The following is a 26,814-nucleotide window of genomic DNA, read 5'->3' on the forward strand; positions in this document are numbered from 1 at the left end:
GCAATAAATTGTTGACGTGGAAGTAATGTTGTTATTATTTTCATATGAGTAGGTAAGACAAGTTTGATCAGTAAATCTGTTGTCTTACACATTTTATACTGATGCATGTTTCAAATCAAAAACCGGAACAGTATAATATGTACCTACTACCTACCTAGTAAATTTTTGATACAATCTAAATTAGATAAAATACTTTTGCGTAAAACGGAAAAAATAAAATTATATCAACAATAATACAAGTACTTATAAACAATATAAACAAAGATGATGTTCTAATCTGGGGCGCTATCTGATCAAAGTTTATAAACTCCATATAAAAGACGAATATAAATCGTCTAAGAATGGCAATTTGAATGCTAATAGGACAATAATGTAACGACACAAGACGGATCACGGCGAATCCGATCGCCCTTGGTTTTTATCGGAGTCTAGGAGAGCCCACGCCTGATGTTTTCATGCCTGATGATGCAATGCTACTGATTTATGTTTTTAACTAGTTTCTGAACGTTTTTGGTCTCAAAGGAGTGTTCTAGGACTAACCATTTGAATAGAACCGTGAGAACGAAGACGTTACACGTGCCGACATAAGTTTTCATGTGAAATTTGCAAAAAGGTGTCAGTTATATTTACAATTTGATATAATAAACGAATGGACAAGCAATATAAACATAATTGTGACATTGTTTAAAAATAGTTTTGTGTATATATATCCTCATTTTATTTTTACTTTTTGTACGCACATTTACATAAACGCATGTCAGAAAGCACAGGTTTCACAAGAGTTGGTACAAATGAAACGAACGAGTGAATGAAAATAACCATGTATGTGACAGATTAATTGATACAATTGTGGCTCTTGACAGTTATGACTATATCGATACAGGCTTCACTCATACAATCAAAGTATTCTTAATTATCGCGTTGGCCAAAATATGGACAGGTCGCCTTTTAATTGTTATGTTTTAAGTGATGCAAATAGAAATTTGAGTCGTCAGCGGAATTTCATTTAGCGCTGGTAGCGTAGCGGTAAGACCGAGGAAATAGCAATGAGGGAGAACAATCTCGCTTTTCTTTCTTGAAAGCATTTTGAGGAAACCGGGCCTAATGCGGTGTTACGCCGTGTCTTGCGTGGGCGACGGTCGCGCGACCGTCGCGCGACCGTCGCCGCCGTCGCGTCTCATACTTCCATATCGATAAGGTTTGATTTCGTATGCGTCGCATCGCCGTCGTGCGGCCATCGCGCGACCGTCGCCCACGCAAGCCACGGCGTTAGTTTTCCCTCTTGGTCTCATTAAATTTGCTTTCGTAAAATTAATGGTTACGGGTTATATTTTGGGATTTGTTCTCTAGTGGCAAAAAGCCGACATAACGACATAACGCGAAAAAGATGATGATGGTATTTTACGAGTATTTCAACTGCACTCAGTGATACCCTTTTTTACCCGTTTTGGGATTACAGGCGTGAGTGTACATATGTACCAGTGATGCTTTGCAAAGCGTCATAAAAACTCAGAAATTAAATAGTTGGCAATCAAAACGGCTAATAGTATGTGTGAATTACAACCATGATCTAAAGAATCAAGCAAAAATCATACAAATGACACACTTGAACCGTGTTCCAGGTTTGCCTATTGTTTCAATAGAGTGATGTGACAGGCGCGCTCTTCACCTCTCCTCGCGATGCTATGCAGTCCATTGCGACCTTAGCATTTGCGACGCAGAGCAACATTAATATATCGGCGTACAGTCGCTTTGTGATTAATACCGAATACAACCTGTACTCTAATCGACGAAGACTTCGAGCCGTTGAGTAGAGTAAAGACTGTATCGTTAAGTATGAAGACAACTTTGAGTAGCCGTATTTATTTGCTATTATATTTTTTTCTTATAACAAGCCATGGGCTTAATAAGGCACATAATAAGGTACACATTTTGTCCTAGAAACTCGACGTAAAGCATATGGTTTAAACAGTATTGACTTAATCCTCCCGAGTACCAATTACGATTCCGGACAAATGCTACTAGAAAATTCACAAAGTGCGTAAAAGACGATACGATTGCGAAAAAAAATTGTATGGTGCGAACCTCAACGACACATGATCCACAAAGCAGAATATCTGGACATAGTCTAGCCACTGTTATTTAAAAAAAATATAGTTTAGGATCTGCGTATGGCGGCCATTTAGAGAATGTGGCATGGTGCTTACTCTAACTCCGACTTTGATGTCGAATTTGACTATCATACATTGTTTATATCGATCTGGTTTAAGCACTGTTCAAACACCATGAATGTCAATTAGACTTTGGCCTATGGTTAATTTTTTTATCTGTTTCTCTCATCCTGCTAGCATCAAAAATTTACGGCAATCCGGAACGTTGCTCAAAATTGCGTTTTTTTAAATTATATAAATTCGCCGCATTTATTCTACAAGTACCCAATTGGAAAAACCATGAAGAGAACTCTTAAAGAATATATTTTGGCAGCATATTAACCTTTGTTTGTTGAAATCGTACAAAGAGTCATTGAAATATTCTCAAATTAAGCCAGATAGGGGTTGTCCGAAATTTATTTGCTAGACCTTAATGAAAGTACCATAAAGTCCCTAAAATAAAAAAAATATCAGACCTTCTTATATCAAATAGTACTTACCAATACTTTAAGATCATACTCTCGGAACATAATAATACAAAATTATGCACATGTCAACATTTAGACGAGGTTTATTTTGTCCTTATACTTAACGATACAGTCCTTATATATTATGTAATTCATGCGTGAACACAACATAAAATAATATGTAGAGTAAAATGAAATGGTCTCATCTCAGCATGTGGCTGGGCTGGGGGCGGTAATGACGGTTTAATAAAACCCAATTTTTAAGTTTTCTTTTAAAAAGAAACCTAAGTTATAAAGGGGTTGTAGGCGCAAGCGAGAAATACATTTGGGGTCAGCTGGGTTATTTCATTTATGCATTACCTACTTTTTGATTTCTAAACTAAAGGAAAAAATCACATCTCCGGCAGAATCCAAACCTGCGACCTATTGGAGCACCGGCCCACCTGCCGGCCTGTCTGATCAACCGAGCCACAGAGATCCGACCCAAGCAAAGCCCAGTTTTTCGATGTAAGTATATTACTTAGATTTGACCAGAGCGATTGGACCGGTATTCAAATCCCAGGTTCAAGTCGTGTCCGCGGTGTAAATTTTAATTTTTTTCTTTCAATTTATAAATTTGTAGCAATAGTTTTTTTTGCCCTCCTAGTATTACGTATTTTCTGAGATTAGTGTAAATATTAGTTAAAGATAAAATGATGCATATTACACCTTAATTGACTAGGCTACTGTGGACCTGTAAACCTGACATGTGACCGATAACGAAGCGGTGCGTCTCGCCCGACCTTTACCATGCCTTGCTTTATTATGTTCCCTGTTTGGAGACTCCTTACTCATTGATCATTTATCTTTAATATAATTGGATCACTTGTTAGGAATTATTTATTTATTTATTTATTTAAACTTTATTGCACAACTAAAGAAACATGTGCAAATGGCGGACTTAATGCGAAAAGGCATTCTCTACCAGTCAACCATTGGGTTAAACAGAGACATATATGTTGGCGCAGGAGAAATAATAGCTAACAGAGACAAATATAATCGTGACATCAAACATAAATTTACTAAACTCAGGTTGAATACTAATACTTATATAAATTTATATAAAGATAGACTAATATATATAATTACATATATATGATGGTGAACATTATTAATTAATGCTATTGCGATTTAATTGTATTTAATGTCAGCCAGAAAAATCAATTCTATGGGAAATATGTTTGTAACTCTTTAACAAAATACTCTTACAGGTTGGTTATCTTGAGCTCATAAGGATGATAAGGATTACTTGTATTTTTGGAGAAGTTGGTATTATAATTATTTGGCAGTTTATACTTCCTAACTTTTTACAACATATTGTTAAAACTTACAAGTTAGTTAGTGTCAAGGGTAACCTTCGCAGTTCTGAGAACTTTGTAGTCGAAATGTCGCACTTGAAACTAAACTTCTATTTACACGACCAATACTTGAAAATTGAGAAACATAAGCGTAATTCTTAGCGAAAATCATCCCAAGAAGGATTTCACTTTAAAAAATCACTTGTCAATTTCATTAAATTGAGATATGGAAGTACATAATTTAATCTACTCAATTGAGTTCACTACTTGGAGGTGTTTCTGAAGGAATCTTTGGAAAAACTAAAGAGAACATAGTTTTATAGCAATCTTGATAGTGGATGTAAGATTTAAATGCTAACCGAGTTCACGGGAAGGTAATTTAGCGGGGAAGTGAGCCAATACCCGCGGACCCGCCCAGATGACACCGTTGCACTCGCAGATATACAGCGCATTGAACAGGCCACTTTTAACTTACACCGATATGAAAGAAAGAAAGAAAGAAAAAGGCATTTATTGCAACCAAAAAGAAAAAGAATATGACACTCACATACTAAACAGTACAAAATCAGTTACATGTGGTTTGGTTTGTGGTTGCAAGAGGACACCACTCAGCATGTGCTCTGGCACCGATGGTGCCACAGCGCTTGTCTTCCAGCCCTGGGTCGGGCGATAGTGCAAAAGGTACAATAAGCTTGAAAACAATTGTAGATAATAGATAATCGTAATCAGAAGAATCAGTGGCACACTATACAAGAACAAAAATAGAACACAAAGGAAGAACAATAATTTTATTTCTATAAATATATAATATTAAGTTTGATAGGTAGGAGCTCGTGATAGGTAGGAAAATATAAATATAAATATCATTAGAACATCTGAAGGATATCCTTCACCCATTGAGTGATTGATATCGATATCGTTCTGATCTTGGGTCACGCTTCAATGAGCTCAGTAATGGTCATCCTCTAGAACGCTGATCTTATAATGTGACCATACTTGTCATGTTCTAACAAGTATGTAAGTGCGAAAGTGAAGCATGACACAAAGCCAAATAGCATACATTACTTGCCCTGATAATTTTCTCATAGGAACCCACAATATAGTTTTATAATTTTTCGCGATATCATAGTTTAAATTAGTGAGCAGTTCTCAAAAAGTTTATACAAAAATTAAGGAAAAAGTAAATTTGTTTTTTATTCCTATTTTGTTACCAAGATTTTTTTGATGAATTGATATTTTAGTAAGTTTTATTTCGTCATTAAGGTTCTCTAGTATCCATATTTTGCTGTATATATCTTACGAAAGTCGACTTATACTACTAAATGTTGGTAACAAAATAGGATCAATTAAAATTTGCTGACGTGGCTATGTACAAACTTTTTGAGAACTGCTGTAATATGATTTTTCCGTGAGTTTATTTCCATAATCTTTACATCCATGCCCGAAGTTGCATCCGACGAGTCCTATGCACCATAGGACTAAATATAACCGCCTATGTGTCAAAGTTCAGTGGTTTTCTTTGCCGTGCCACTCCTCAAAGCAAGTCTATCATTTGCGACGTCTTAAAATAATAACAGTCTTGTAACGAGCATAAACCCTGGGACTGTGGAGATAAATATTATAAGTCTTGTCTAAAGATTACCTGTTGTTTTGCACAATGATTTAAATAAACTAAAAATATTTCGGATCTCGTAACGTGGCGTGGTATAATAGTTATTTGTTATACAACGGGGCAAAGTTGTTTTTTAACACACGAGAAGTAAAATACATTTGCACCCGAGTGTAACACAAAACTTTTCCCCTCACTATAGCGAGGAAACTACAACGCAACAAATGCATTTATCACTGCTTCCAGTAGTTCCACAGGTGGTAAATCATCTTTATTACTAGATTCACCTACTTTTATCAATTTTAAAGCAGATAATTTGACTTTATTCAATGTCAAATTACTTTACCCACTAGTGGATAAAATGCGTTTTTACCCGCTGGTATTAAAGGACAAAACACGTGTTTCCGAGCTAGTGAGGGGAAAAACCAATTTTTTGTATTTTTAACCCCCGACGCAAAAACGAAAGGGTGTTATACTTAAGTTTGACGTGTCTGTCTGTTTGTCTGTCTGTGTGTGTGTCTGTCTGTGGCATCGTAGATTTAGATTTAGTTTTTTTTTAATTTTGTGGTTAGGTTATACGCTACGTATTGACGTATGTATGATACTTAGTCGTAAATAAAGTGTGTTTTAATGCAATATTGCACATGGATGGTCTGATACCTAGTGACCGAGTCAAAATGGCCGTCGTACCTACTTCAACAAAAAAAAATTGCTGTGATCACAAATGCTATAGCAAAATTTGCAAGTCGTATGACAACTTCCATACATTTTATTTTTCATTGACAATTTTAATTAAGAGGGGGTAGAGCAGGGAGAATTTTCAGAATCTGTCAAATTACCCCATTACACACACAAACACCCTTCACTCACACTACCTCAATTTACTGTGAAAGGTCAGTGACCCTTAATTTTTTTCAAGAGTGTTATTTTGAGTTTGTAGTCAACTACTGACCTTCTTTGAGAAATTAAAACTGTAAAAAAGGTAGCATAAAAGAAGACAGAGAAAAAATTCGCATCATCTAGCTTTCCTTCTCTGTTCATGTCTCATGTGAATTTAATTTACCTAAATATGTAGATAACGTTCCTTATTCAATTGATTGTTTATCTAGGTGTATTTCAAATTACTTTGCACTACATTTTGCGTTACTTTTCTATACTTAGATTAAAAATCGTCAGCCTGCCTATCCCCGCAAACATTATTCAAAGACGTGTGTGAAGGGCTAAAGGCCGATACCTCCAGGCAGACAATTATTATGGTCGCGTGATAAATGATAAAACATCAGCCCTATCACACTATTTGTAAGTGCGATAGGGACGGCCTGATATTATACCATTTATCGCGCGACCATGATTGCCCTGCCGGTCTTCGGAGGCCTGTGCTGTGCATTACGTATATGCGGGGTGTATTAAAGACTAACAGATAGGTACTTTATTCTTTTTGGTCGTTAGGTTTTTTATCAATTTATCATTTATTTTGATACAAAAATAAAGTATGTGTATAAAATAAAAACCTAATGAATAGAGTACAGCTAGCAGCAGTCAAGTCAGAGACACAAAGAAAGACAGGGAATATCGACGCATATCTTATGTTATCCAATACTGCCATCGCCATCTGCATCAGACTCTTGATCTTACCCAATTTCCGAGTCCCTTCTCTTAATTTCAGTTCCTTGAGTTGAAAATGTTGAAACTCATACTTAGTATTAAATAAACCACAAATACATATAAAAATCACAATATAATTTTAAATTATGGCTTGGGCTCTGTACCAGTTGCAGTCGCTACGTCTGTAAAGCCCCTTGTAGTTTCTTTTAAATGGCTAAATACCTAGATGTCATGTCATACACATCTGTGATGTAACTGAAAATTAAAAAACATCGCTCAGAGATAAGGTTCAAATTAGAATGGCAAAAAATACAGTGCAGTCAAAATACCATCAAAATACGAAAAAGCATATGTCAATGTCAATATCACTGCCGTATGCCGTATTTCAGGCCATAAGGGCAGTTTTCTCAAATATGAAAAAATCTCAAAAGCAGAACTTTAAATAGTACTTATTTTATGCAACAGGTGTTTAAAGGAGATCAAAAAAGACGAGTGGCGTGGGTAACTATTTGAGGCGAAGCCGAAAATTGTTATTAAGACGCCACGAGTATTTTTTGACTCAGTTAAACACCGTTGCATACAATACTTTTTTTACGACCATGCACTTAGTTTTTAATAGGTTTCTTGAATAACTTTCGTGAAATTCACACTGTTTCCTGTATTTTGACGCAAAGGTTTGCACTGTCAGCTCAGCTGCCCAAAGCCTTCCCGCGCACGCGCGCCGTATCGTTATAAAGCGTTGCCATGGTTACAGAGCCAAACAAAGCGTTTTCAATTTTTTCGATACTGCGCGCATGCGCGGAAAGTCGGCGGACACTGGCTTTGGGGAATAGACTTTTATGTAGGGTTTTAAAGATCTATGCACGACCCTGTAAATGACGAATAATACATAGTTCGGGAGTAGAAAAAAAGACTTTCTAGGAAAATTATTTTGAACTTGATAGGTAGAACAATTTTTAAAAGTTGTACAAAAAAAATCTGAACTAAGTTTGTAACTATATGAAAAGTATTTTTTATCTTAGATTGCATATTTTATATGCATATTATCGTAACGAATTTTCTTTCAAATAAAAAGAGAATTATTAGAATAGGTTGACGGTGTCTACCGTAAACTAGGGTTACATTGACCAATTTGGGAATTTAAACTTCTCTTTAATGGGTATTTTTACCTATTAAATGTAGGAGTTAGAGAAGTATAAATTCCAAAATTGGTCAACGTAACGTAACTAAGTACGTAATCATGGAACGCTCATTTTGAAATTAGAACACTATGGTTTGTCTATAAATGCCCTAAACTTTATGTCTTCTTACCTTAGCAATAGAACACAAACAGTAGTTGTTAACAAAACTCGCTCTAGCGGGACTGTAGTCCAATTAGGAGTGCCACAAGGCTCAATTTTAGGTCCATTCCTGTTTTTGGTTTATATAAATGATTTGCCATGTATAGTGAAAAACTTTTGTGAAATAGTACTTTTTGCTGATGATACATCACTGCTTTTTAATGTTGACCGAAAATCTACGGATTACAATGAAATTAATAGCACGTTAGCTGATGTACTGCAGTGGTTTACTGTCAACAATTTACTTCTTAATTCTAAGAAAACCAAATGTATTCGATTTTCTCTGCCGAATGTTAAACCAATCGATACAAAAATACTTTTGAATGATGAATGCTTAGAGATGGTAGATACAACACTGTTTCTTGGTTTAACATTGGACAAAAATCTACAATGGAGTCCTCATATAAAGAAACTAGCAAGCAAATTAAGTTCAGCCGCATACGCCGTTAGGAGAATCAGGCAACTGACTAATGTTGAGACAGCTCGCCTAGTGTATCATAGTTATTTTCACAGTGTAATGTCATACGGTATTCTGGTTTGGGGCAAAGCAGCTGACATACAGACTATCTTTGTATTACAAAAGAGAGCCATTCGTTCTATTTACAACTTAGGAACACGTGAATCAGTAAGAGAACTCTTCAAAGAAATTAATATCTTAACTGTAGCTTCCCAATACATTTATGATAGTATAATTTATGTTGTTAAGAATTTAGACTGTTTCACTAAGAATTCTGATATCCATAATTATAACACTAGAAACAAAAATAAGCTTGCCATAAAGAAGTTTCGTGTCCGTAAAGTACAGAAGTCATTTGTTGGGCAATGCATTCATTTTTATAATAAGTTACCTGACACTGCTTTGAGATTACCCCTCCCAGCTCTTAAGAACTACTTAAAAAAATCATTGATGTTAAAGGCTTATTACAGAGTCGAGGACTATTTGACAGACAAACATGCATGGCCCGAACCAGAAACTACAAAAAACGAATAGCAATTAAAATAATTGTATTATGTATAGAGGACACAGTTCAGATAAGAAAGCACATCAAATATTTTATATTTTATGTTGTGTAGGTAAATTACATATTTAATGATATTGAGATTCATATTATCTTTTTCTTCTATGACAATTTGATATGTTTTCTCTGAAGAAGAACGACGTATTATTAAGCAATAATATAATTTATTGAAATTGATTTCCATAGAGTACCTAGTCTGTTCATATTCTTTGATGAATACTTTTGCTGTTAAATTGTATGTTGTTATTTAATGCATGTTAATTATAAGATGTAATGTTTTGAAAAGAAGTTGCCCGCCGAGTTTCTTGCCGGTCCCATAGTGGATACCCCCCTCCCAACTGAGGGGGGACTGAAATCTTCTCGAGGCTGAGGCGTAGGGTTAGAGCCGGCGTAGCTTTATTTGACGTTCATATGCGCATTGTAATATGCCTACTTGAAAAATAAATATTTCATTTTCATTTTCATTTTCATTTCATAAGGAAGAAAAAAAATGGGACCATCAACTTTTTAAAAAAAAAATGGTTCGCAGTCAAATATTACAACTCTTTAACACTATTTTGGGGTTACTTTGATCAAGAATAAAAATTAACATACATACATACATACATACATACAATCACGCCTGTATCCCATAAAGGGGTAGGCAGAGCACATGAAACTAACATCTTCGAAAAACCAACTTTATTTGCAATTATTTCAATATTTATCACAAGAAGCGATCAAATTATCAGCCTCAACAAGTACCGTGACAAAATCAGACAATAATTAACTATGTGTCATTAACTATGTGTCCGTGGGTGTCGTAGAAGGCGACTGTGGGATATGGGTTAAATTGTGGCGTAGGCGAGAGGCTGGCAACCTGTCACTGCAATGGCACAATTTCGTTTTCTATCAACCCCTTATTTGCCAAGAGTGGCACTGAAACTTGAGTAGTTTCATGTGCTCTGCCTACCCCTTCATGGGATACAGGCGTGATTGTATGTATGTGTATGTATGTATGTATGTGTCATTATGGTCAATGTTACCCCATGCAAGTGATCAAAGACACCCCACAGAGTAAATCATTAGTAGTAAATACCTAGTTTGACTTTATGATACAAAATTCAATACAATGGTATAGCTGAACACATTTCTGGCAACCTAATATTCACTGTGAACCTTTTACTTTAATACTTAATACCCACTACGTTAGTTTAGAAGTTTATTTAAACATGAAAAATAGCAACAAACTATGCTTATATTTTGACATCCGCACTGCCCACGACCATACTTACTTATTCACCGCGTCAGAGCACCATCTAACTATAAAGGTTGGTTAAGGGTTATCATAATATGTGTAGATTTCATTACCGACCACTCATAACATATTAAATCCTTATTTTTTGGTAAAATAAATATAATTTGCTCGTGTCAGGTCATATTTTGTTCGCAATCCGAAAGAGTCAACCCTTTTCCCTATTCACCCCCTTCCCGACCCTATTTACTCCAACGTTAGGGTGAGCGAAAATTACTAAATAAAACGACATATTTTCAAAGACAAACCGAAGTTCACACTGCCGGAAGATTTTTTGTGTAAAAAATTAGCATGGCACATATAAAAAACTGCTATCGACGTTCAAAAGTCGGTTTTGGCCCTATTCACCATAAATTACGTTAGGTATACCCGTTCCGACCCCATGAACCCAAAATCTTCAGAAAACGATGTACTATGTAGCCCAATTTTATTTGGTATTTTGGAGGTAGCTAGTAAAAATAATTTAGTTTAACAATTGTGCGAAAATAGATTCTCATTTGGCCGGTTTTTTTAACCTGGCCTGGTGGCCTAGTGGTAATAACGTTAGCTGCGTAAGCTGAAGACCCGGGTTCGATTCCCGGCTCAGCCACCGTGGGCTCCTTGTCGTTTTTTCTTTCGTGTATGATATCTATTTCAATATATGTATGTATGTATGTGAACACTTTATTGTACATAAGACAAGTTAGGACATAAAAATACAGTAAAGTTATGATGTACAAAGGCGAACTTATCCCTATAAGGGATCTCTTCCAACCTTTGAGCGAATTGAAAATTTATTATTTATATAAACTTGAAAAAGATCAAATCAAAAATGATTCAATAAAATAATTTTATTTCTTCCCTAGTTGTATAGTTTCATACTTATGATTTTTATTTTAAAGTAATCCGTCTATATTATAGCAACCATGGGTGATTTTTGCGGACTTAAGTAGAAACGTGGAGGTAGACAGAAGTGTGATTAACATTTCTAAGTGTTAATTTCTTGTATCTAGTCTAACTACGAAGCAATACATTGACGTATAAATTGCGTCCATATACAGAGAGGTCATTCATAAAAATACCACTTTAGGTAAGTTATATATATTTTATACAATGTGACAAGCATTGACCACACATCCCAATTCACCCCTCTTCCGACCCTAATCAGCCCCTTCGTAAACCTATTCACCCCTTTGCGACCCGATTCCCCCATTCCTGATCCCATTCACCCCTCAGGCCGCGGATATTTATTCATCCCGTAAAAATTCCCCAACACAGTTGCATCGCTTTCTTCATGAAAACCATTATAAAAATGAAAATATGTCTTATGATTTTCTGTTATTTATACATAAACTTTAGAAGTGTATACACATTCAAAAGGATAATGAACGATTAAAATGAGTAAAAATCCAATAAATTTGAACGTCAACTTTGACAGACATGAAACTGTAAATAAAAATGTGTGGCTTGCACATTTTCACTGTAATTTTAAATATTCACATATTTTTTTTAGTAACATATTGCGTATAATACTTTTCACTCAACAGATAACTGTTATTGGCCTAAGACTATGTAAAAATACCTATGTAAGTTGAATATTTACGGCTGTTGTCCTAAATACAAATAATAATAATAGTAAAAAAACATAATATATTATTTTCCTACTTTGATTACGGAAAATAAAAGGAATATGTCAAGAAATATAATAACATTATATACCCCCGGAACCCTTTTCACCCCAAATTACGGTATTTATTAAATTGTCATTATGTAAAATGTCGGAAACTACGGAACCCTACACTGACGCGCTCTTGGTCGGTTTTTCTTCTTAATGCTATGTAAGAGATAATAAAAAATTACACCTCCCAATTTATAATGTTTTTTTGCAAAAAAAATATTTATTACTCTCCGAGACATTTCTAAAAACCCCTGACTCAATGGGGATACGACGTTTCATAACAGAGTTCCTATGATCACCTTTCTGCTCCATCATCAGATTAGCTCCATGATACCATAATATTGCATTGTCATTTGATTTACATATGTGTGCAAAATTTCAGCTCAATTGGAAACCGGAAAGTGGGTCAAATTTAGCTTCTACGTTTTGACTCAAACTAACATAACTAACAAGGCAAGTTGAATAAAAGCTTGTACCTATAAAGGCTTCTGATACTAGATTTGCAATAAGTTTACTTGTCATAATTTAAGAACAGATGAGACAGACATATCCAATGACACAAGTCTATAGGTACCGTTTTTGTGAACTGTCAAATCACCTCATACAATTTACGGCTGTAAGGCAACCAGGTAGGGTTTATTATTGCACTTTAATTACATATTAATGATTTCTAGCCCGTAAGATATATATTTGCTTTAACAATGGATAGATATTTATGCGGGTGAGAGTGTAATTTAGGTTTATAAAATAAAATAAAATAAATAAAAATCATTTATTTCGGACCACAAAATCCATACAAGGTTAATACTTAAACCTAATACTACCACTATGTTAATTTCCTTAGTGCCTAATTACTATACATATACTATTTTTCAAAATTGGCTAGGGAGAGGTGCAGGTTCGACCAGTGTTGCATATAGCGACTATCAAGCCGGCCCGCTATCGCACCCAGGATACCGTTGCTGCTGCCAAACACTCTGCTACGCGTTGCTGCGGCACGCTTTCTTAATGTGGCATAGAAACCGTCTACTTGAGCGTCCGCAAACATACCAGACGCGCTACAGAAGCGTGGCAGCCGCAACAGCACCCTGAAGGCGTTGTTATACTGGACCCGTAGAGCACTGATCGAGCTTTGCGAATAGTCAGCCCATAGGCTGCAAGTATACAGAGAAGTACAATAGGCTCTAAAAAGCGTTATTTTCACCTGCGCTGTGCACCCTCTGAACCTATGTGCTATCATATTCGCCCTTATCGCCAGCGCCCTACGCTCCCTATCTATGTCTGCGTCATCACGCAGATTTTCATTTACAATATGGCCAAGATACTTGACACAAGTCACTCTTTTAAGGGGTGTCCCATTCAGATACAATGGTGGTACAAAAGATGGACATTTTGACCCTGATTTAAAAACCATAAGTTCACTCTTGAGAGCATTATATTTGAGGCCATGATTACAAGCATATCTCTCACATACTTTAAGCAACATTTCAAGTCCACAAGGCGAGGGACTGAGCAACACCATGTCGTCCGCATAACTAATATTATTCATACAGACACCACTTATATGACAGCCGACATGCATGCTGCTCAGTTCCTCGATGAGCGCGTTGACGTACAGGTTGAAGAGCTTCGGAGATGATCTCCCGCCCTGTCTCACTCCGCACTCCAACCTGTACTCCTCCGACACTTCCTTGCCCCATCGGACAACATTAACTTGAGACAAGTACCAACTCCTAAGTATATGCAGGATGTCCTTCGGGACCCCGGACGTTTCTAACTTGGCCCACAGTAGATTGTAATTAACAAGATCAAACGCTTTGGAGAGGTCCAGGAAACATGCATATACAGGCGTCTTCCTATTGGTATAATATTCAACGGTGTGCTTGAGGCTAAGTATTGCGCTTTCAGTAGATAGTTTGGGTCGAAAACCAAACTGCGCATCACTGATCTGTATGTATCTATCTAACTCAGCATCGAGCACCGCATCAAACACCTTAGCCACGGCCGTTGCTAGAGAAATGGGCCTATAGTTGGCCAACTTAGCTATATCGCCTGTTTTATTTTTTACAATGGGAACAACCACAGTGCGAATCATATCAGGTGGTAGGTAAGCATGGCTGATACATAGTGAAAAGAGCATTGCAAGGACCCTGGGCAGATGGGGCCCGGCATGTTGCAGGTGCTCAATGCTAAGCCCATCGTGCCCAGGGGACTTGCCGCCCTTCATATTCTGAATTATTTTAGTTATTTGATTTGCAGTAATTTTAGTCGTACACACAAACCCATGTGCCCTAACCACCTCACTGCTGATCTCAGTACTAAGGGCAGACTTGACAGAAAAATGATTCTTAAACAAATTAGCTATATTAACAGGATTGGTCTCATTATCAATACTCACAGAGAGCCCAGGCCTGTGATTTAATCTGTTTGTACCTTTCCAAAAGTTGCGAAAATCATTTTTACCATGAAAAGAGGCCAGCCGGTCCATTTTAATTTGGTCCTGATGTTGCTGGCACCATTTTAATCTGGCTTTAAAAACTTTGCGACTTACAGACATGGAATCATACAACTGACCCGAACGGGGTTTCCCGCTAGCTACCCATATTTGAAATCTATGCCTGGCCTCTCTGTGAGCCTCACTCACATGTTTATTCCATCCCATAATTTGTTTATTCTTCCTATTACATGGTTTGTTACTACATGAAACAGAAGCAGAACTAAGGGCACAAATTATATCATTATACATCTTAGAAATTACATCCTTATGAGAATTATTATTACTTTCATAACAACAGCTGTCAGCACACTCTCTAAGCTGTGTAGGGAAGTCAATAGCTTTTAACAATTCATTACATTTATTTTTATAATTAATAATATCATTTGGTTGTTTGTCACCCCAGAATACTTTAGACCTGTCAAAATTACAATTATATGTTTTATAGTGGGTCACATCCAAGTTGCATTCTATCACTAGAGGATAGTGGTCTGACCAGTAAACATTATACAAAACACACACTTTGGATATAGTAGACCAGGCCGCCTGAGTCACCACACAGTGGTCTAACCAGCGCTCACACCCATGACTGTCACTTACATAAGTAAAAGTATTAGAGTCTGGCCCCAACATTTCATGATCCGCACAAATCCACTGATTGTCCTCACAGAAACTCATAAGTTCATTATGAAAGGGCTCGCACGGATGGGCATTAAAATCCCCTAAAACATAAGCAGCTTCTACTTCACTTTCCTCAATGATAGCATGTATAGTACTCACACACTCCACAAATATTGGTAAGTTTTCAGCAGAATCAGTTGGCATGTACACACTAATTATCACAGCACGTTTAGAACCTAGATTAACTAGAATGCCACAGATCCTATTATTATTACACTCCACTACACTCGCTGAGGGAAAAATACTCTTTCTCCATAGCAGCGCGACACCGCCATGTGGTCTACCTCTGAGCATCCCCACAGAGGTGTCGACGGCAGATGTAGCTGTATACGCGAAGTCATCATGTATTGAGGAAAGAAACGGTAAGTCATTTGGAAGCAACCAGGTCTCCTGTAAATAATCCAATGATGTCCGCAGATGCACATAAATCACGTATGTTGTCCGCCGATCTTTTTACGCTCTTACAATTGAATATAATTGAATATAATATAAAGAATCAAATATTTTTAAGCTACCCGATCAGATATGTATGCGGATAAGGACCCTCCCACATCTACCGTCTTGCGATCGTAGCGTCGGGCCAACTGTATGGCCGCGCTGACGCGGCGTCTTTTTCCATACAGTTGGCTCGACGCTATACGCTCGCGAGACGCTAGAAAGAGAGACGATGTTTTTGCCGGTCACGGAGCATCACAAATTTTTGCCGGGAACATGTCGTCATATACTTATGGCCCCCTATAGAAAATCAGATATTTTTGCACGGCTGTTCATAGTCATTTATGCTGGTCACCAGCTGGTGTTCCATGAATATTTGGTCTAGTTGAGTGGAGAAGTGCCATTCAAAACAAGCGCTTTGTAAACAACGATGTATTTAGGTGATTTATAATTATTATTGTTTTCAACTTACGGTTACGTGTTCGCGGTATGCACAAAGTAAATCTTTAATGAAATTGTACATATATACACAATGTATATATATATAAATTGTACATATATATAAATTGTATACACAATTAAATTTGAACCAAAAGCAAGACCTATACCCGCTCGCATTCCCCTTTTTTCTATTCTAAATAAGAATCGATTAATACGTATCTGAATATGTATGAATAAATTAAATTGTAATTGTTTACATACAACCTGTGAAGTTTGGTTGACAAAATTTGACGTAGGTACTGTCATATATATTTTTAAAATGACGTACTGTTAATACCAGCGTAATGAAAATGTATTCCAATGAGTAAAACAAAACATGAAACTTTTTTCAATTTAACCGAACTAGAATGAAATCATTTATACTCATTCGGTTGTGTTCGTTATTTTCTTTAATAATGTGATATATTTTTATTTATTTTTTATGCACAAGCCATGCACCTTTAAATTTTAAATGAGATTGGATCTCCACCTGACATATTTGATTTACCCTATTTATTTTGAGCACAGTTTTACACTGGTATGGTTTTTCGTGTACGTACACCATTTTCTGTCAAAATATTTGTCAAATTTAATTGTCAACGCGGAGCGACCGGCGACACGTCTGCCTCCGATGAGCTGCTCACGGCATCTAATCGAAAGGAGAATTCTGAAAGCAATGGCGAATGTATGGAAATTTTACGATAGTTTAAATTTAAGGTAAAATTTCTTTGTTGCCTTTGAGAGGAAAAATATAAAAAACCTCAAAACTTCTAGTCCATTTATCTGGCTTTTAGAATCACTTAATGTTATAACTAAAGTATTGAATTTTTTTAACAAAGTTTACTAAACGGCGACATACGTTTTTCTCATTTTAGGTCAACTTTGCGTGGGTTTATTTATTATACCTTTAATAATTAGAGATTCTGAATAGTCAAAAGTTGTAGACACACTCTTTAAGATAATAACTCCATTTATTTTATTTCATTTAATTTAGAAATGTGAGCAGCATTTGTTAAACGCCGAATGCACTTTTCGAGGATTTCGTACGACCCCCTCTTAAAGCTGCGTTCTGGTAAGTTATTTGAAGATATGTGTAAAACGAAATTAGTATAGAGCTAAATACATAGTTGAGGCATATGATATTGCATAAGCTCGAGTCTCGTGAATAAGTGCGATTTTATTTCTGAGCTATTGAACCGCGAAGGTTACGCTAGGCCTAGCAATTACGAGTATGTATGCTCCGAGTATGTCGCTTCGTCTTCAAATGTAGGTAAACCTAATGCCGTACAATCGCATTGCTGAGAGCTTTAATCCTAATTCAAAAAGTCCTATGTCACTATGGAACTAATAAGCTATGAGTACTTTTTGACATGCCTCGATAGATTTGCGTCAAAATGTCAACATTCTTCTTCATCATAAGTAGTATGCGTCAGCTAAGGTTCTTCAATGCAAACATGACGGTAAATTTAAATTAATTATTCTGTGGTCCTTGTCTAATCAAGTATTCTAGAAGAATATAGGAAGGGCACTTATACTTAATGCTAATCTACAGATTTCTTTCAAATTTTTACTGATGTGCTGGCCCGGTTAGCCGAATGGCATTTCTGCGACGCCAAACGCCGCAGAAATGCAATCTAACTCTATCTCCCTTGCGTATTGGCGCGACAGAGCTAGACTGCATTTCTGCAGCATTTGGCCTCGCTGAAATGTCATTCGGCTATGGGGCCTGGTCAGAAAGCTTCTGGAGATCCACAGAGCCGCGGAATCTTTACACTACTTTGTGATTTATAGGTAAACAGTCACTACGGATTTTTTTACTAATTACTAAAAAAATACAACATGTTGCATAAATTAAAACGCCCTTTAGTTTCACATAAGCACCAATTATCCATGTTCAGACTCAATCTGTAGATGTATGTATTTATAAGGTTATGAACTTGGATGTCATGCGATTGCGGTCATTGAGGTGTACTACTATAAAATTGTACGTATCCAAAGGTTCAGTAATTCACTTATTTACAACCCTCACAGCACAATTACATTACATAGTAACTTTTTGAGGTAATACATGCCGTAAAGTACGTAAATAATATTATTAACCTTTCTAGGTTTGCCCTCTAGCCCTTGCAATAGTGAATGGCACTGACGCATCCAAACGATCACATGTAGTGACCATTTGAGGAACTGGCACTTGACTAATAACTGGTTTTTCTGGGAAATTTAAAGTTACATATTAATGTTCGTCTATTTATAGATATACAATTCAGACATACATTTTGTCATATAAGTATATACTTATATTGTCATTATGTTATCAGTAGGCTTAGGACTTTTTATGGCATACCGTGGTTCAAAAATCCGTGGAGTCGACATTATGAAAAATTTTCGAAGTCAAAATCAAAGTCCAACAGTATGATGTCATATTAAATATAAATATTTACACATACTGTCACAACTTTACCTAGTTCATTTTAATCGAACGTAGTTCATTTTAACTAATAATGTTATTTATTGGTAAATTTTATCATCAGGGAGCGTACCTTTCATGCGGATGACATCAATTTGACGTCACGCTTCCGTATAGGGTGATCCCAAATAGTTTTATTGTAAATTATTTATCATTAATCGTCAATCATTTTAATCGTGTACAAATTACTTCAAATACAGTAGTCCATTTACATGTGGTATTAATAATACGTACTTGAAATGTGAAACGTAATTAAAGTTATTTGATTTGTTTTTATACATACATTTTATTAAATCATAAATTGAAATAGATACTATACACTAAAGAAAAAACCGATCAAGCCGGCGAAGCCGGTTTTATTAAATAGTATTGTTAACAACACATTACAATAAATACGTAGAAAAGAGAATTCCTCTTAAACGTAAAGCACACCATCCTTCTTGCATTCATTACCATGCAAAGAAATTCATATGTAACTTAAAATGATTGATGACTAATGATTAATAATTTACAATAAAACAATTTGAACACCCTATATCCATGGAGCATGCCCTCAAATTGACGTCATCGGCATGAAAAGTACGCCCCCTGTTTATCATAATTCTATATAATAATACCAAAAAATTACTATTAAGATAAAATTAACTACGTTCGATTAAAATGAACTCAGTGACGATGTGACACTATGTATAAATATTTATATTTAATGTGACAGTGACTTTGACTTTGACTTTGAAAATTTTTCATATGGCGACTCCACGGATTTTAGAACCACGGTATGCCATAAAAAGTCCTAAGCCTAGTTATCAGTTTACACCTTGCTTGTAGTTAATTATTCGTGCTTTTACTGGCGCTCGAAACGCCACTGGTGGGCAAAGAATAATTATTTACCTATATATCTACTCAGACACACTCACTATAAAACGTGCAACATTAAAATTTTATTTATTTATTTAAACTTTATTGCACATTAAAAAATACAAATGGCGGACTTAACGCCTAATGGCATTCTCTACCGGTCAAAGATTGGGCTAAACAGAGACAAGTAAAAATGGAGCAAAGAGAATGAAAAATAACAAAGATTAGAATTAATCGAAAACAACTGAGGTACTTTACAAAATGTTCTACTTGGGGTTAACCCTTCCGTCCACATTTTATAAATTTGAGGCTCTTTTTGCTCCCGAAAACCTCCATATAGAAAATTTAATCCAATCCTTATACATAATGTATACACTACACACATCTACATGTATACGTAGAAAGAAAATTAGCTTGCTTAGATTGTATATAACCACAAAATTAAAATTTTGAAAAAACCGATTTTCATGAAACATGGCTAAGAACACTCCCGACTAACTCAGCTTTCAGACAAAAAAACGTCGTTTTTGCGTCGGGGGTTAAAAATAGATTCAGCTACTTATGTTATCAAAATGCTAATATTTATAAGTAAATGGAATTCCTGTTAAAATTATACTAGTTACTTATTTATACACGTATGGTTTCATTTTTTCAGAGTAATTGCTCCAATTACCCACTGTAAGAAGTGGGTAGAATTGGATTGTGTAAATGTAGTTATCATAAAAAGTAGTGTAGATTACTTTTTTGCTCGATTGTTAACGCCCATTTAATATGTAAGTGTAAAGAAAAGCATCACGGTATGTTACAGTAAACGATCGTAGTCCGTTACAATTACTATTATGTTTCTACTGACATGATACATATAGTTATTACATGTGTAAGTTGTGTTGCCTAGGCAATGTGCACGTATTATAATTAATAACGTCTGATATAAAACCAATCGAAATTGTGAGATCAATAATTAGGTACCTATAACCATTGTTAGTGATAAATTAGCTTTTGTCATAAATAATGAGGATGCTAAATGACTTTAATGAGATAAACTGTAAATACTTTGAGACATTTTAGCTAAATTATTAATTAGGTAAGTATAAAAAGTTCTGTTTTAACAGTTTGTTAATGTCTTGATATTATTGAAACAGGATCTCGGCGATCGCTTCAGTTCACTGAACAGCTGATAAAATCAATACTTCATCTTTTCCAACTACTAATGATGTGCCTTTTCCGGGAGGTAGGTATCCCTTCGAAGGGAATTTTTCCTTTAAAAGGAATTAGCTTTTGCCCGCGGCTTCGCTCTCGTTAGAAAGAGACAAAAAGTAGCCTATGACACTCTCCATCTTACAACCATCTCCACTTAAAAATCACGTCAATTCGTCGCTCCGTATTGCCGTGAAAGACGGCCAAACAAACAAACACACACATTTTCCCATTTATAATATTAAGTATGGATGTTTCCTTCATAAGGTTTTTTTCTTACATTCTTAATTTTCCGGGGAACGGTATACCACTGAACTGGCAAAGTAGGCACTAAACCGGAGAAGAATGCCGGCCTATACTTCTCCGGTCCCCCATTGACGTGGTGGACCAGCAAGAATAGTCTTAAATAAAGAAAATCTTCCTGACCTGTCAACCCCTGATAGGTTGTCACCTAACGTGGGAATGAGCAAAGAAGAAGGTATACCACAGAACATGTTACAATTGCATGAGGCTACAAAAGTTCCAATTCTTATCAATAAAGGGATTAATTAGCCCGAGAGCAATGGCGGCACCTCATGAAATTGCCTTTTGTGCTTGAAGACAATGCCTAAATCGTTTTATTGTCTTAACTTAATACCTCGTGAACCTAAAACGGGCATTTGCGATTTAATTAGATTAAACGTAAGCTGAAAGGAAGGTGAAACTTTTTGATTATATCAATTTAAAGGTTTTGTTTATGATCTCTATTTTTGGGGGATATATTTTACCGCTTTATTTAAGTATGTTATTATAACCATATTGTTTGGCTTTTCTGTTTACCACGTATTTATAAACTTATCATGTTCTGATCAAATTAGTATATTATGTATTTTGTAAACCTTATACATACAAGTAGGTATGTACATACGAATGTTATATACACATAAAAAACTCTGAGGCAGAGCACATGACACTGCTCAAGTTTAGTACCACTCTTTGCAATTAAGTGGAAAACAGCCAACCCAGTCGACTTTTACGACACTCACGGGAAGAAATTGGAGAGTAAGATTGTTATCCTGTTGCCACACAGGGAATTTTCATAATAAATGAAATTACTTATGTAAAAGACCGGGTCGATCATAATAAAATTATTCCCAATCATCAATCCCCGTAGCGAAAAAGACAAAATTAACTAAGGCACTTTGCAACATTTTTTTGGTTCAACCAATAAAAATAATATCTAATGAGGTGGCCCGTTACACTATAACCATATTGTGTTTGACGATCCTTGTTAGTTATTCCATTGTATCTCGAGATAATGTTGCACCGCGGGCCGGACTCGGCACACTAAATATTTGCAGAATGCAACGCGCTTGTTGCGAACATTCTTCAAGATTTAGAAACGTCATTCTTTTGTTTTCGCACGAGTGGCAATATTGGCCAGTTATGGTTTTGAATATAAGTCAAGAGTGTGAGTTTTCTGACTTAACGAGCGGACTCTAAGTTATATTAAAAGGAAACACAATTTTCTTGTAGGAAAGGAATATTGTACTTATTTATTGCATGTAATACCTATGCCTGAATATGAAAATGTAGTAAAACAAACGTTACGTTTATGTACGTTTGTGTAAAGAGAGATCTGTGCGTAATTTATTTGCTGGTAGTTCCACAAAATATAAAATAGTACAAGTTGGTAGTTCAAAGAAGAATTAAGTATCTATCTAACATTAAATTATATTTATGTATTATATGTATTTATGTATTATTTGATGTAAGTATGTTTTAGATTTCTGATTTTATTTTTCTGTTCTTTTGTTTTCAATGCACCGCCTACAATCTTCTCTGCTTTGCCTTACTTAAGGTGGAGACTGGTAGAGAATGCCTCATGGCATTAAGTTCGCCTTTTGTAAATTAAGTTTGTCTTTTGTGCAATAAAGTTTAAATAAATAAATAAATGTACATGTTACTTTGTTGACAGAAGACAATAAAATTGTTGCCTGCGCCGGGATTTGAATCTCGGACCTACGTCTCTCGACCGAGCAGCAACCCGACCGAGCAGCAACCCTTGAGCATACAGTAGACAAACTGTCCGAAATAGACCATAGAGTCGTAGCTACATGGTAGTGTGCCGAAACTGAATTTAAGCAATTTAGTATAAAATATATCTAAATATAATAGGGTTTCACAAACCACATCTAAATAGCAATAAATTCCACTATACTATATTGTGTATAGGACTTTGAGGCATGATAATTTTGAAGTCAGTAGGTATTATAGTATATTATTATAGTACAAACAATCGTCCTATTGTACCACGAACCGGTCAAGACGATCAACGCGGTGGACGCGTTATTCAGCATGCAGTCGGATTTGAAGAAAGGGTATTACGCTACTTTGACAGAAACCCAAGAGCAAGTTCGAGACAGGCGGGCCGACATTTCGACACAAATCATTCAAACTCTCTGCCGGAGAAATATTCGCAACCAAACGTTGTCAAAACTACACCGACATACGGGAGCACGGGAAGCCGCCTGCATTATCCGACATGGTGGGACCTTTGAACATCGAGTGTAGGTAATGTAAAATTCTAAAAATTCTAAATAGGGTTAATGTGTTTCTTGAGTATTGACATGTGTCACTGAAAAATGTAAATAAAGCGGCAGGGTTGTCACCAAACTCAAACTGATTTTATTTATTATTGTTTATTGTGTTACTTAACCTCGATTATAATCTTAATAATTTGATTGAACATCAGTTGGATAACACAACACTTTCAGGAAAGATCGCAGAAAAGTTCCACCCTGTATATAAATGGCGAGACTACAATGATCCCCATCGGAAAAATGCCTATTCTCATTTTAATTTTAAGATACGAATTTTATCGGGATGGATTTTCCGAAAGAGAGCTAAAATCTTCATTAATTTCCACAGCATTTGTGGTTAAGTATGACAATCAAAGTGATTATTTTCACGTCGGATTGTTAAGAATTGAGCGATAGAACATTTAATGGCACATAAAATTCATTGACATTTACGCTTACCTGTTAACTTTCACACACTCCACATTCACAATACACAAACAAAATATCCCGGATTGCACCCTGGCGTGTACCTGGAAACAACCTCCTTACCTCCAATTCTGAGAAAAAAGTACTTATCTACATACATAAACTCACACCTATCTTCTCAAAAGGGGTAGGCAGTCAAAACAAAAGCAACTGCTCAAGTTTCTGTGCTCTGCTTAGCCATTAACGGGTTAAAATGTACAATAAAATACAATACAATACAAATACTCTTTATTGCACACCTCAATAGAGGAAACAACATAGTAAGTATAAAAAACAACTTAAGAGTTAATGTATGTTCAATGTTGACGTTAAAAATTGCCCTTGTGGCCTATTTGCTGAAAAATGATTTGAATTTGAAAACAAAAACACCCACACCAAAATTGAACCCACATCCCACAGTGGAGTTCTAAGATACCCACGGGGTGAAAGGGGGTGGTGACATTATTAAGCAGTCACCGTGCACTTATTATCTTAAACTGAAATAATGATACGCCCGACGCCTGTATACCAACAGAACTGGCCAGTCCATCCCCACTTGGCAGTTACCCTGCAGCGACTAGACAAACTGATTTCTAGGAACCTGTCTAGCTTACACTTTCAGTTGACTCTTTGAAGGATTCTTATCAATAAACGACCAATTTATTGATTCCCACAACATACATAGATGGTATATATCAAAACCATCACTCAATTCATATCATCAAATTAAAATAAGGATACCAAGTGGCCAGTCCGTCCCTGCGCTCGGTGCAGCTCCCCTGCAGCGGCTAGACAAACCCGCGTCTCTATAAAAGGGAGGCGTGATTACGCGCAAGTACAATCCGGCGCGGGCGACGCCGACTCCACCATATGGGACCCCGAGACTGCTGAAACAACTGAAATAATGGTATGTAGCCCTTAGATGTAACTACTTTTTTTGTGACGACAATTTCAGTGTTAGTGACAATTTACCTACGATTACTGGGAACTTACTTACCCTTTCAGTTACTTTGAGATACTCCTATTACCATTTATAAATTAGTGATTACCCAAAGGGGTAAGCGCTGCACTGGTGACCTAGCGATAAGAGCGTGCGACTTTTGATCCGGAGGCTGCAGGTACAAACCTCGACTCGTAATAATGAGTTATTCGGAACATAAGTTTTTCGTACATATGTAAGTACGAAATATCATTCGATATATTTTCCAGTAGGTAATTGCGTTTTTCGTAAAGAAAAACTCGTGCTGAAAATGGACTAATCTAATAAGACCCAACTTGCCATATGTAGTCGCTTTCGTAAAAGTAGGTAAGGTCAGGTGGGGTAAGGGAAACATACTTCATTTTTTATATTTTACATCGAGCTCTAATCACTTTATTTAATGTCGTATATTCATCTTGATCGACACAAAGTATGCTTCTTTAAGTCTGCTTTCTAGGGCGAAATTAATTTTGAAACTAGCTTTATTGCATGTAGCTGGAAATTTATAAAATGTTTAGGCTGGTCCTGCCGTTTCCCTTTCCCGAGTTTTGGGGTAAGGGAAACAGTTCGCTAAAATCTCAAAGTATTGGTGCTAGTGTGGATTATACCGGCAATGTAAATTAAAAAAAACATCATCAATCAAATGGAGACTTTGGTTCTTTGACATATAGTTTAAAATAGAAAATATTTACATAAATTGAAATTCGGGGTAAGGGGAACATATGGTCTTGAGACAGGGGTAGTTAACTAAAAATTATAATTGTTTTTAAAGATTTTTTTACAAGTTTTTTTCGAAAATTCAAATTTCAGTATTGCAAATTAAATAACGACTATTAATTATTAGTAATTATTTGTATTTAAAATACTGAAGCTTGGATTAATACAAAATTTCTGTTCTTATAGAATATGTGTCTCTGAAAATGTTCATGACCCCTGAAATCGGGAAAAGGAAACATATGTTCCACTTATCCCGGCTATGGTAGTTCCCGTTACCCCGGTATGTCATTTGTAGGTTGTGTTATGAATCACGTTGAATTTTCATATTTACAGCATAGTTTTCTTAAATTCAAATACCAGACATGAACATTAAACATATAAAGGAATATTTACAGATATCAAAAGTCTTCGGACATGACTTTTTGCTACCCAAATCACTACAAAAATAATACTCGTCCAACTCGTGGTCTTGTAGCACGACAACTGATTTTTTGTTTTTGTCAAGGACGCACACTCCTTAGAGCTAGCGCTATTTTTGTTTTTGTTTTGGAACTAAATCCTAGGTAGTACCTTACCGACCACCAAATGACCCAGCTACAGTCTATAAATTCAGAGTTATCAATCAGTGTTTCCCTTCCCCCATAGTCCCCCTTACCCCACCTGACCTTATTAAGTATTTATGGTTATGGCTAATCCAGGGATAGGTTCTAAAGCGGACCCCAGACTCTTATGAGTCATGGCAAAAATGCCGGGATAACGCAGGAAGATCCTTGAGGTAATAAAAAAAATATAAAAAGTTTAAATCATTCCTCAAAAACTTGTAAGCTGACTGTTTAGACTTTTTTGTTACAATTTGTAAATTCACAATGTTTGTGGTAACACAAGCCTTCTTGAGCTTACCGTGGGACTCGGTCAATCTGTGTAAGAATGTTCTATAATATTTATTTATTTATTCATATAAAACACGTGTTTAAAGATATAATGCAAAGTTTTACATCAATC

General features: G+C 36.0%; 1 protein-coding gene across 2 annotated transcripts in view; it reads left to right on the forward strand.

Annotated features, from left to right (window-relative positions):
- The first annotated feature begins 3,042 nt into the window (after positions 1 to 3,042).
- Positions 3,043 to 26,814, forward strand: part of LOC125226018 (endocuticle structural glycoprotein ABD-4-like) — a 38,060-nt gene continuing 14,288 nt past the window's right edge. The window contains exon 1 of one of the 2 annotated variants that reach the window (XM_048129833.1): positions 3,043 to 3,124. Coding sequence is in view for 1 of the 2 variants with exons in the window: in XM_048129831.1 (XP_047985788.1) it covers positions 25,021 to 25,023 (3 nt within the window). In the remaining variant the exon portion in view is untranslated. Of the gene's footprint in view, positions 3,125 to 24,906; positions 25,024 to 26,814 lie in introns of those variants that run through there. The other variant, XM_048129831.1, reaches the window with a different exon arrangement.

The sequence above is a fragment of the Leguminivora glycinivorella genome, chromosome 5 (assembly GCF_023078275.1).
Source record: "Leguminivora glycinivorella isolate SPB_JAAS2020 chromosome 5, LegGlyc_1.1, whole genome shotgun sequence".
In the NCBI taxonomy this organism is placed as follows: domain Eukaryota; kingdom Metazoa; phylum Arthropoda; class Insecta; order Lepidoptera; family Tortricidae; genus Leguminivora; species Leguminivora glycinivorella.